General features: G+C 45.1%; 1 protein-coding gene across 1 annotated transcript in view; it reads right to left on the reverse strand.

Annotated features, from left to right (window-relative positions):
- The window catches only part of LOC138296482 (uncharacterized), a 1,064,486-nt gene that overhangs the window by 147,634 nt on the left and 903,953 nt on the right, over positions 1-12,899 (reverse strand). The window contains exon 89 of the mRNA XM_069235627.1: positions 7,083-7,228. Within this exon, the coding sequence (XP_069091728.1) occupies positions 7,083-7,228 (146 nt within the window). The remainder of the gene's footprint in view (positions 1-7,082; positions 7,229-12,899) is intronic.

Genomic DNA, 12,899 nt, shown 5'->3' on the forward strand with positions numbered 1-12,899 from the left:
TGGGCTACCTAGGGCCTAACTTAGGGGTGACATATGTAATAAAAGGAGAGTTTAATGCTTGACAAGTAGTTTTAAATGCCAAGTTGAAGTGGCAGTGAAACTGCACACACAGGCCTTGCAAGGGCAGACCTGAGACATGGTTAAGGGGCTAGTTATGTGGGTGGAACAATCAGTGCTGCAGGCCCACTAGTAGCATTTAATTTACAGGCCCTGGGCACATACAGTGCACTTTACTAGGGACTTATAGGTAAAATAAATATGCCAATTGTGTATGGTCAATGTCACCATGTTTTAGGGAGAGAGCACATGCACTTTAGCACCAGTTAGCAGTGGTAAAGTGCCCAGAGTCCTAAAGCCAACAAAAAAGAGGTCAGAAAAAGAGGAGGAGGAAGGCAAAGGTTTGGGGTGATCCTTCAGAGAGGGCCATTTTCCAACATTCGCTTACCGGTAGGTGGTGTTGTTCGGCTCCGCGTCAGAGACATCTGTGGTGGGAGTAACATTTGCTTATTTAGGCATGACCCCGCTACAGTGATGTCAGTTACTTTTACGACTTTCCATGCCAGGAGCACTGAGGCACGATGAGAACTGACAGATGGTGTAGAAACAAATGAAGGCCCTGAGAACGGTGTCCCTGATACTACAATCGGCTTGCAGAGCAGGGAGGATAGGGCAGTCGGTATGGAATCTGCAGCTATATACAGTCTCTAGCAGATAAAGTATTACTGAAGGTAAGTAACTTGTTCATCTGAGAGAAACAGCTTGCTGCAGACTCCTTACCTTAGAATAGATACCTAAGCAATGCCTTTCCTGGAGGTTGGTCTGCAAAGCCAATTCTAAATCAGAAGGTCCTCGAGGACCAAATAAGAGAAACGCCTGTTGCGACTGACCTGACTGTCCAGGCAGTAGTGTCTGGTAAACATGTGCAAGGATGCCCACGTTGCTGCCTGACAGATAGCAAGGCCAGAACCTCTTTGGGCTAACCCCCTGGTCACAGCCTTAGCTCTGGTGGAATAGCACGCAATCCCTTAAGGAGATGTTTCTTGACCAGTGGGTAGCGAGCTTGATGCAAAGATTTATCCACTGAGATATTGTTTGTTTCTGCACAGCCTTCTTCTTAGCTCCTACATACCCTACAAAGAGTTGATTGTCCACCCGAAAGTCTTTTGTACGGTCTAGGTAGAACACCAATGCTCTTTTTGGATCCAGACAGTCTCTCCTCTTCCTCAGAGGGATAAGGCAGAGCAAAGAAGGTAGGCAGGGTGATGTTATGGCCTACATGAAAGGAAGTCACAACCTTTCGGAAGGAAGGAGGCACGTGTCTGGAGAACCAACTTGTCCCACTAGAAGGTAGTATATGAAGGGTGTGCCGAGAGACAATGCTATGGGCACTAGAAAGACAGTCTTGATGTCCTGAGAGGGCAATTGTGCAGAGTCTCAAACGGTGCACACATCAAGAAAGTGAGAACCTGGTTCAGATTGCACTAGGGCATAATGAATGGCCGGGGGGGGGGGGGGGGAATGCGTTGCAAGCTTTTATGAAAGCTAGCCACAGCAGGTGACTTAAAAAGTTGAACTGTCTGAAAGATATCCTTAAACTGTGCCCATAGCGGAGCCCTGCTGGGCTTAAGAAAGAGAAATGAGTAGAACCTGGGACAGAGGTGCAGAATGTGGGTCAATGTTGTGAGAATCATATTATGTGACAAAGTTATCCCAACGGCAGGCGTATACTGACTTGATGGAGGGACGCCTGACTGCCAGGGTAGCATTACAGACTTCAGGAGGAAGATCAAAAGCTGTCAACTGTTGCCAATCAATATCCACACATGAAGGTGAAGAGTGTGCAGGTTTGGGTGCGGAACCTCCCCCGCCACCCTTCTGCTCAGACAGAATATCCTCCAGAAGGGCAGCCTGATAGGAGGACTGATTGACATGCTCAACAACTTGGGATACCAGACTCTCTGTGCCCAATCTGGAGCCATAAGAATAACTTGGGTCTGGTCATTCCTAATCTTCTTAGGAGCTCTGGGCAGGAGTGGTGTTGGCAGAAAGACATACAGTAGGCCGGAGCTTCACTCAATACGAAAAGCGTCTACGAGTGAGAGTCACCTTGGAAACTCCAGCTCGCAAATCTGCTGACATTGGGCGTTTTTGGCAGTGGCGACCAGATCTAACCAGGACTCTCCCCACCATTGAAAGAGTCTTTGTACCACCTCAGGATGGAGATGCCATTTGTAATCTTCTAGGCATCTTCTGCTGAGTTTGTCTACGCTGGCATTCACAGAGCCTGCCAGGTGTTGAACCACCAGAGAACTGCCCTGGCATTCCAGTCATGTCCAGAGACGCAAAGCGTCTTTACAAAGAGTCCACAACACCAGCAGCCCTGTTTGTTGTAGTACCACATGGCAGTGGTGTCCCTATACACCTGCACCATTTTCCCTTGATCGAAGAAAGATAGGCTCCAATGCCAAGCATACTGCCCGAAGCTCTAGGAGGTTGAAATAGAGCCCGGATTCCACCTGAGACCAGAGTCCTCTGATCTCTACATTTCCAAGAAGGCCATCCCATCCCAGAAATGACGCATCTGTCACAACAGTCAGCTTTGGTTGGGAAGGGAGAGGGGTCTGCCTCTGACACAATCGTGGTTCATCAGCCACCACTGCAGACCTTTTGCAGTTGTGTCAGAGAAATGGACAATGTTTTAGAGAATACCCTGATACTGCACCCACTCAGACTTCAAGCCCCACTGCAGAGCCTGCATTTGGCAATGGCCGTGAGTCACAAAAGGGATGCAGGAGGCCATAAGGCCCAACAACCTTACAGTGATTCTCACCGAAATCCAGGATAGAGGCTGAAACATCGGTATCATAACTTGAATATCCTGGACACCCCGCATGACAGGGTAAGCCAGAAACCACACTGTATCCAAAACAGCGCTGTTGAAAGGCAGCGTCAGAGAGGAAGTCACATGTGACTTTGGCATGTTGATAGTGAACCCCAGCGAGTGCAGAAGGGTCACCGTGATCTGGAGGTGGGAGATGTCTGCCTGGGCCAACTTTTTAACAGCCAATCGTTGTCATAGGGAAAGACTAGAACCCCAACCTCTGCAGATGAGCTCACACCACCGCCATTACTTCAGTGAACACCTGAGGGGCGCTTGCAAGGTAGAAGGGAAGCATAGCAAACTGAAAGTGCTCTTGGCCCACCATGAATTGCAGGTAATGTGTGGGCAGGCATGGCGAGGATATGGAAATATGCATCTTGCAATCCAAAGCTACCATCCAGCTTCTGGGGCAGACAGAATTTGCGCAAGCATCTTAAATTTCTCCATTTGCAGGACAAAATTGAGAGAGCGCAGTTCTAGGATAGGACGGAGGCCTGCCTCTTGGGCACCAGAAAGTAGCAAGAATAACAATCACGACTTACTACTGATACCAGCATCCTATTGATTGCTCCTTTGGCAAATAATGCCAGCACTTTCTGAAGGAGCAAGGAGAGGTGGTTCTCCCTCAGCCGGTCATAGGTGGGTGGCATGGGTGAAGGAGTAGTCACAATGAGGAGGGAGTAGCCCCTTTAGACTATTTGTACAACTTAACAACCAATATCACTGATTGGCAGTGTTTCAGGTGATAGTGTATCCTGCCTCCAACTGGATGCCTATGATGGATGGAGGGCAAACTAAACAGGCTTTGATGCTGTGGCTGCTGAGGGTGGGGGGCAGGAGGTGGATGGGGGCGGTAGACTGAACAGACCTCTGGCCTCATGACCTATGTAATTTATGGGACTCACATACTCGGTCACAAAAAGGCTGAAAAGCCTATTGGCCACAGTGGCTATTAGGATATGGACACAGTTAGAGACCTCTTCTGTAGTCACGAATGGGACAGAAGGCGGACTGAGGGTGACGAGGGGCCATAGACAAGCCTCAGGACCAGGCTTTAGCTGTGCTGTCCTTAAACTGCTTCAGCGGAGTCCGTCCTCTCTCCAAAAAGGCGAGAGCCATTAAAAGGGCATGTCAATAAGTGAGGCTTGAACATCCTCTGAACAAACAGTAATTCTCAGACAGGAGTTGCACAGCAGTGCCACCGACGATGAAACTGCTCTACACAGTGAGTCAGTCGTGTCAAGTTCACATAGTGGAGTGAACTTTACTATGTCCCTCCCATCAGTAATAGCTTGTGTGAGTATGGCTCGAGCCTTCTCCAAGACCATGGGCAGGACCTGAACAACCGAATCCTAGATCGCCTGGGAATATCAGCCCAAAAGGAACATAGTTTTCACCTGCTGCAGTGCAAGGCTGACAGAAGAAAACATCCTCTTTCGAAAGGTATCCAGCCTTTTGGGTTCCCTATCTGGTGGAGTGGTAGGGAATGTGCTGGGGTTGATCCTAGTAGTGGAGGCATGGACCATCAGGCTCCCCAGGGTGGGGTGCTGGTTCGGAAACTGGGGTCTCCAGGAACAGAGTGATGGGAGTGGGCAATTGTCCTATGCAAAGGAGCCCCTAAGGATGGCTTGGACCAGGCCCCAAGTAGGATGTCAGTAATGACTTCACTGAGTGGAAGTAAGGGTTCGGAGGGGGCAACTTCGAGCTGAAGCACCTCCGTCAAGATTTTTGTCCTCGCCACCACTGAGGCAGGTTGAGGTCCAACACCTCTGCTGCTGTACACACCACCATAACAAAAGAGGCTCACTACTCCATGGCCAAGATTGGAGGAGAGGCCAAACCAGTGTCAGGCAAAGTGTCTAGTCCAGTGGTCTCTGCCACTAAAACCGGCATCGGGTGACACCCATTCAGGTCAGTTTCAGAGCTGAGAATAAGTATGGGAATGGCACCATGTATTGAGTAGGGTGAGTCTCTGTCTCAGTTCTACAAGGGTTGTTTTCACACCAACTATGACACAAGTAAACTTAGTTCAATGCACTAGCACTGAATGTGAACGACTGATTATTGTAGCCCTAGAGAACTCCACCAAAAATATCAATAAGGTGCTATCAATGCTTTTAGGTTACTAACAGGGAGCAGTGGTAATCTAAAGCATCATTCATTAATGCTTTACAAACTCAAGAGCACTAGAAATGGAATATGCATTTCAATATATTTATTTTAAAATAGTTATTTTAAAATTCTGGGATCTAGTGAACGTAATATTGGTAATATCATAGAACACAATAAAAAGCAGTTAAGCTTTCCAACAACAGTAAAAACTGAAAAATCATAACATCACACTTTATAGCCCTTAGACCCTCACTGTGCTACCTCTAAGCGCTATGTTAGTTCAAGCAGATGAATGAATAGTAAGCCTGAGTTTCAGAGGTGATGTGTATACCTGGACAACAGGGTTTGTTTTCTGTTTGGAATAGCTTGTCAGCTATTTTGAGCACAATGCCAAGAGCTAGGAGACTGTGACTACGAGAGCACACAATTCTTGCACCAGTTCGTGAAGGCAGAATGGAATGCTTTGCAGAGCCTCAGGGAATCTTGCTGGAGGTTCCTTCAGTCGAGATAGAATCTGGCCCTGTGCTCATCTGAGTCTGCAACCTAGGTGAAGTTTCTCTCCTCACTAGTGGGCAAGTGATAGCCCTTATATATTGTAGCTTATCTAAAATGGAATTTTCAATGTCACCTTAGGACTGGTTTGACACATCATGTACATCAGTGGATGTACCAATAAGGTAAAAATATGTCAGTACAGACCACATTATTTATGGTTGTTATATGACCTTGAAAAAGTCACCTGTCCCAGACTGATGCTGCACTGGGGTTTTTGTTGATGTCTGTGTCTGAATGACTTGGCGGTTTCACTGTTCTTGGAAAGATAGGTGCAAACAACATCTGCGTCAAAGGCAGGCAAGTTGATGATTCTGCATAATTTGAGGAAAAAAGGCAGCCTCCATTGTCAAAGATAGCAGCCTCCATGGTCTAAGATGGCTTCTTCCATTACCTAAGATGGATTCGAGGTCAAAGGTAAATAGGCAAACAGTCTAATTAAAATACATACAATAGCTAAATTGGAACCTACCCTGTATGTGTTTAAGAACCTGAAACTAAAAGAAAGAAGCCTAAAAACAAGTGATTAAAATAGATAAAATAATAGAATTATAGAGAGAAACTATCAGATATTAGGGTTTGAAGGAAATATATGGGGGCTACAATTATTTTGCCATTCAATATAGAAAAAAACAGATTAGGGATGTTAAAATAAGCAGACTTTCTTACTTTTTTGATTTTCCATGTCATACTTTTTCTCAATAAGCGTTTCTCAACAAAAGTTTTCTCACTCTTTTTTTAAACTTTTATCCTAGATGGAATGATATTCGGTGATATCATGGGTGCAATTCTAATGGGGTGTTCCCTTATTAGCATAGGCACATGGTACTGTGCTAAAGAGAGAAATGCTTTGCTTCTGTCTCTGTTATATATTATGTCATGAGCCCAAAGCCAAAGACACAAAGAGGTGGTGCATAATCGATATGCCACTCTAGAGGATTACCCCTACAAGGGGGGAAATAAGTTCCCATGACAGGTGCAGTCACTCACTAGTGCAAACATCTACAGGGGACATCTGCCCCTTATCAAAAGCAGGCTGGGTTTCTCCGATCCTTGAAAGGTGGACCAGTTCCTTCAAACATCCGATCTGGCCTTTCACTAATGTGCTGCACCCAGGGAAGCCGCAAATTTGCGACTGCCCTAGGGGGAATGCATTATCTCTTAAAGGGCACACTGTCCCGTTTGCTTCCAGCACACTCAGTTATTTTTGTGTCACAGTGTACACAAGGACGGTTCACCCTACGTATAAAACAGCCAATTAAGTCAGCCAATCATCCAAGACATCCAAAATGGTGAAGGCCTTTAGTTACCTTGTTCTGCCACGAACTGTCAGTCTTCCTGCAGATTCTATACCTGACTACCAACTCTACTCCTTAGTATACGTATGTATGTGAGGTTTACTCACTATGTCACTTATGTTCTTCATCTACAAGATTTTCCTTTCTACTGTGTCCCCAAATGTGCAACTTGTCATCCTTCGCCTTTGGTGAATAAACCCAAAATATATCACATAATCAAACAACTTAAGTATACGTACATTTCAAATGCTTCATCATGCTGTTGCTTCAAATCTATTAGCTTCTTGGTGACCGCCAGGTTATGCAGGAGGGTGCGGTCACTTTGGAGGGTCATCACCATCTTTCCTTCCAAAGCTGAGAGCTCTTCCATGTTCTCCATGCACTCCTTGAGGATAAAAAACATTACTATTGGTTCATTCTGGTAGGTGAAATATAATTTGCATCTCAAAATGAATTTTATACATCAGTGGTCTTTCAATTTTTTAATGCTGTGCCCCCTCCAGTGTAAAAAGGTCATTGCCCCGCAAAAACAAAAAAGTACTGTTTCACAATTATTCTATAAAATTGGCAATGTTTAGACATCTAGAAGTATATTTAAACATTGCAGTTATTCCTTTTGAATGTATAGTCAAATGCATTATTGCCAACATACTAAACATACTATTCTGGTCAGCAAGGTCTTACTAAAGCGTAAAAGTATAATTGGAGGCCCTTTTCCATTGACACCTACTCCCAGCTAGGATATGAATGACAAATTATGTTAGTTATGGCTAATTTCAGAGTGGCCTTGCAATGTTCTGTTTTTTTCAGTAAAAACAAAGCACTGTTACCAGCATGACTATTCTCCAGTGATTGGCGCCACCCCATCCACGAGCCCCTCAATCCCCATCAATTTAGGCTACCACGTCTGAAGACCTCCGGTATACATGAAAACTTGTATTACTGACAAGTGTGCTACTAAAAGAACATTAATGTTACATAAAAGTGCTCTCTCCTTTACTGATCCATTCTATATCTTTAGCTGTAAAGGAAACTAATAAACACATTTAGAAGTTTAAATTAAACCTGCTGCAACAACTGTACATCATCTCTGGTTGAAAGAGAACAGGAACACTATTTCCAAATAAATGTAAACACAAGTTATTGGCAGCTGTAAAGCAGTTGAGTGTTTAGGTTTGCAATGGTTTATGTGAGTTAGTATGGAAGTAAATGGAGTTCTATCACAAAAAAATCTTTGTTGTTTTTTTTCTGTGTATGGGCCAATGTGGCCAAACAATCAGTTCTTCCCTTGACTAGCGGTGTACTGCCCGTGATGAGCTTGGCTAATATTGACATATATATATATATATATATATATATATATATATATATATATATATATATATATATATAAAAACTCCAACAGGTCCAAGAAAGGCACGCTTGTTACTGGTCGGTGCCAGCACCAGGGAAGGACCTACTCCCAATAATCTTCACACCAGTTTAACCATTAAGTTAAAGATGCGGCACTCACAGGATTCCGTCAATCTTCCCGGTCAGACCGGGAAGGTCGAAACGCGTTGGTGTTAGTTTGTTGGGTGTCTTTTCATGTAATAAAAGAAGATTGACGGAATCCTGTGAGTGCTGCATCTTTAACTTAATGGTTAAACTGGTGTGAAAATAATATATATATATATATATATATATATATATATATAAAATTCACTAAAAAATCAAAGGTTACAGGGACTTTAACAGTTTGGTTCAGATTTTACATGCACAAAACTATAACAATTTAGCTGTTGGAGTTATTTCAGGATTTCGAGTAACTATAACTCGTGCCCTAAGGTAACTATAACTTACGTCAATGTCCCTGCTCCATCATTACAGCCCTATGTGGGTGTTGTTCTGACACATCCTTGCCCGACTGCTCTGAACAGTTAGCTTGCTGCCCCATCCACCTCCTCACTACCATCGGTTGTCCAAGCCCATGCACCAGCACCTCTCCTGCTGCTCTGCAAGGTCTGAAGTGCTGCCATTGCCTCCTCCCTCTTGTGCTTATGGTCTGTTATGTTGCAACTGTTTCTCCTGCTGGTATGGTCAGCTTGCTGCCCTTGCCTTTTTCCTCTCTGCTCTCTCTTGTCCATGTGCATGGCCCGATCCCCTCCCTATTGCTTTCCATGGCCCGTTGTGCTGCACTGCCATTCTGCTTGCCCTGTGTCATGTATTGTGCTGTTACAACAATTGATGCTTTCCTTGTAAGGGCAGTTTGGTGTCCCGGCCCATCTCCCTCCTGCCCTCTTTTATCTAACTCCATGTCCCTACCCCATTCCTCATGCCCTCCATGATCCAATGTACCATACTTGCCAATATTTTGAACCTGGTAAGAGGGAGATTTTGAAAAAAAAAAACTGGGTAATTGATTTCCCCCATTGACTTACATTGAAAAAGAGCCAATTTTAGGCAGGAAGCAGATAAAACAAAGCCCTGTGGGCATGCATGGCCGTATTGCCACTGCCTCTTCCTTCTACCCTCATTGGTCTGTTATAATGCCAAACCCTCTCTTGCCTGTCTTGCATGGTTGGTTTGTTGCCCCTGCCCTTCATGGCCCATTGTAGTGCCACTGCCTCTCCCGCCTGCCCAGCATGGTAAGCTTGTTGCCTCTGCACCCTCCTCCCCGCCCTCAATTATCTGAGTCTGTGCCCCTCACCTGTACCTCACCACAGTATGCTAATGAACAACTATACTGTTAACATATTCTATATTTATTGCAAAAATATAGCACACCTGATGTCAGCTTGATGTAATCAAAACTGTAATACCTAAAGTATTTCTTTTTAGAAATTAGAAACATTCAAGGGCCTTATTACCATAGCAATTATGGTTAGTGCTCTAAAAAACTAAAACAAGGGCGTATTTTCTGAGCTCTCAAAGAGCGTTAAAGCATTTTCAAATGATTTGCTAACTTTATGTGCTAAAATGAATGTGTCCTTATGTACTGTAACTGATGCTCATGTAAAGCACTCCAATGCCTTTGGGTCAAGTATGTACTTTATAAAACTGCCAAAAAAAACTAAACAATTAGGTGTTTTGCACGCTTGTGTCATTGGGCTATTCTTGGGTTACATTTGGGTGATATGTGTGCTATACTGGGGCCCTTTTTTATCTGGTGGCCATCTTGAAGACTTGTTTATTATGAAGCTCCCTAATTTCCTTATTTACTGCAGTATTCTCAGTAGACAATGCTTTCTCTTTTCCACTTTGATTACATCAAGATGGCACTCAGATGTGACACATTTTTTGCACTGTAAGCTGCTGATCACCAAGGAGTTAACTGGCAGTCCACTGCTGGTGATGAAAGGGCATGTTTCAGTCTGCATGTCAGAATGTTTTAATGATATAAAAGAGAAATGTAGTTTAGAATCCATTTACACTTAAAACATGTCCTATTTTTTCTTTCTACAGCACTACCCATAATTTCTAAGATAAATAAAGCCCCTCATGTTGTTCCTATCTAAATTAAATGTTTTAAAATTTACCAGTTTGACTTAATCAAGATGGCTTCAGGTGTGCCACACTTTCATCATACGTAGGACTGTTAGCGCTCTAGTTGTTCTTTAGAATAATCTGAGAGGCTGCAGTAGAACACAAGGGAATCAACTGACAGGCTGCTCCTGTTGGAAGTACATGTTTTGCTGACACTGTAAGACTTCCTTTTCATGTGGCTGAGAAAGACAGTGTGAATTTACAGAAGGTATGCTCTCATTTTAGCTTCTGGAACACCTTCCAATACCTCTATGGGTAAATCATAAGAAAACTGTTTTCTTCAAACATGATTCATTAAATCCCAGCAGAAGGCATTTTCACAGCATAAAAGCACCTTAGAACACACCACAATTCCCAAAATTAGTATGGTACCATCAATAAATGATTTATGTTGTAACTAAAATCTGTTTTTCACCCTTAATATGTTCTGGGATTGTAGGAAGTTGGCTCTATATATACTATTTCAAAGTAAGAAATAGTGTGCACGGAGTCCAAGGGTTCCCCTTAGAGGTAAGATAGTGGCAAAAAGAGATAATTCTAATTCTCTATTTTGTGGTAGTGTGGTCGAGCAGTAGGCTTATCAGAGGGTAGTGTTAAGCATTTGTTGTACACACACACAGGCAATAAATGAGGAACACACACTCAAAGACTTACTCCAGGCCAATAGGTTTTTATTTAGAAAAATATCTTTTCTTAGTTTATTTTAAGAACCACAGGTTCAAGATTTACAAGTAATACTTCAAATGAAAGGTATTTCACTCAGGTATTCTACGAACTTTGAATAATCAGAATAGCATGTATAGTTTTGACAAAAATGTCAATAAGCTATTTTAAAAGTGGACACTGCAAAAATCAACGGTTCCTGGGGGAGGTAAGTAAATGTTAAGTTCACAGGTAAGTAAAACACTTACAGGGTTCAAAGTTGGGTCCAAGGTAGCCCACTGTTGGGGGTTCAAGGCAACCCCAAAGTTACCACACCAGCAGCTCAGGGCCGGTCAGTTGCAGAGGTCAAAGAGGTGCCCAAAACGCATAGGCTTCAATGGAAACAGGGGTGCCCCGGTTCCAGTCTGCCAGCAGGTAAGTACCCGCGTCCTCGGAGGGCAGACCAGGGGGGTTTTGTAGGGCACCGCGGGGGGGGGACACAATCAGGCACAAAAGGTACACCTTCAGAGGCACAGGGGCGGCCGGGTCAGAGTGCAAACAGGCGTCGGGTTTTGTATTGAAAGCAATGGGGAGACCCAGGGGTCTCTTCAACGATGCACTGGGGGTCTCTTCGGGGTAGCCACCACCTGGGCTAGGCAGAGGGTCGCTCCTGCACTGGAGTTCGGTTCCTTCAGGTCCTGGGGGCTGCGGGTGCAGTGTTGGTTCCAGGCGTTGGGTCCCTTGTTACAGGCAGTCGCGGTCAGAGGGAGTCTCTGGATTTCCTCTGCAGGCGTCGCTGTGGGGCCTCAAGGGGGTCGTCTCTGGTTACTAACGGGCTTGCAGTCGCCGGGGAGTCCTCCCTGAGGTGTTTGTTTTCCGCAGGTCGAGCCGGGGGCGTTGGGTGCAGGGTGGAAAGTCTCATGCTTCCGGCGGGAAACGTGGGATCTTTAAAGTTGCTTCTTTGTTGCAGAAAGTTGCAGTTTGTTGAACGGGCCGCTGTTCTCGGGAGGTTCTTGGTCCTTTCGATGCAGGGCAGTCCTCTGAGGCTTCAGAGGTCGCTGGTCCCTGTTGGATGCGTCGCTGTTGCAGTTTTCCTCGAATTAGGGAGACACGCCGGTGGGGCTGGGGCCAAATCAGTTGTCGTCTCCGTCTTTACTGGAGGGCTTCAGGTCAGCAGTCCTTCTTCTTCTTTAGGTTGCAGGAATCTATCTTCCTCGGTTCTGGGGGGCCCTAAATACTGGATTTAGGGGGGTGTTTAGGTCTGGGAGGGCAGTAGCCAATGGCTACTGTCCTTGAGGGTGGCTACACCCTAGTTGTGCCTCCTCCCTGTGGGGAGGGGGGCACATCCCTAATCCTATTGGGGGAATCCTCCTTCTACAAGATGGAGGATTTCTAAAAGTAAGAGTCACCTCAGCTCAGGACACCTTAGAGGCTGTCCTGACTGGTGGGTGACTCCTCCTTGTTTTTCTAATTATCTCCTCCAGCCTTTCCGCCAAAAGTGGGGGCAGTGGCCGGAGGGGCGGGCATCTCGACTAGCTGGGATGCCCTGTGGCGCTGTAACAAAAGGGGTGAGCCTTTGAGGCTCACCGCCAGGTGTTACAGTTCCTGCAGGGGGAGGTGAGAAGCACCTCCACCCAGTACAGGCTTTGTTCCTGGCCACAGAGTGACAAAGGCACTCTCCCCATGTGGCCAGCAACATGTCTGGTGTGTGGCAGGCTGGCAAAAACTAGTCAGCCCACACTCTAAGTCGGGTATGTTTTCAGGGGGCATCTCTAAGATGCCCTCTGAGTGTATTTTACAATAAAGTGCACACTGGCATCAGTGTGCATTTATTGTGCTGGGAAGTTTGATACCAAACTTCCCAGTTTTCAGTGTAGCCATTATGGTGC

The sequence above is a fragment of the Pleurodeles waltl genome, chromosome 5, assembly GCF_031143425.1.
Source record: "Pleurodeles waltl isolate 20211129_DDA chromosome 5, aPleWal1.hap1.20221129, whole genome shotgun sequence".
Taxonomy (NCBI): Eukaryota; Metazoa; Chordata; class Amphibia; order Caudata; family Salamandridae; genus Pleurodeles; species Pleurodeles waltl.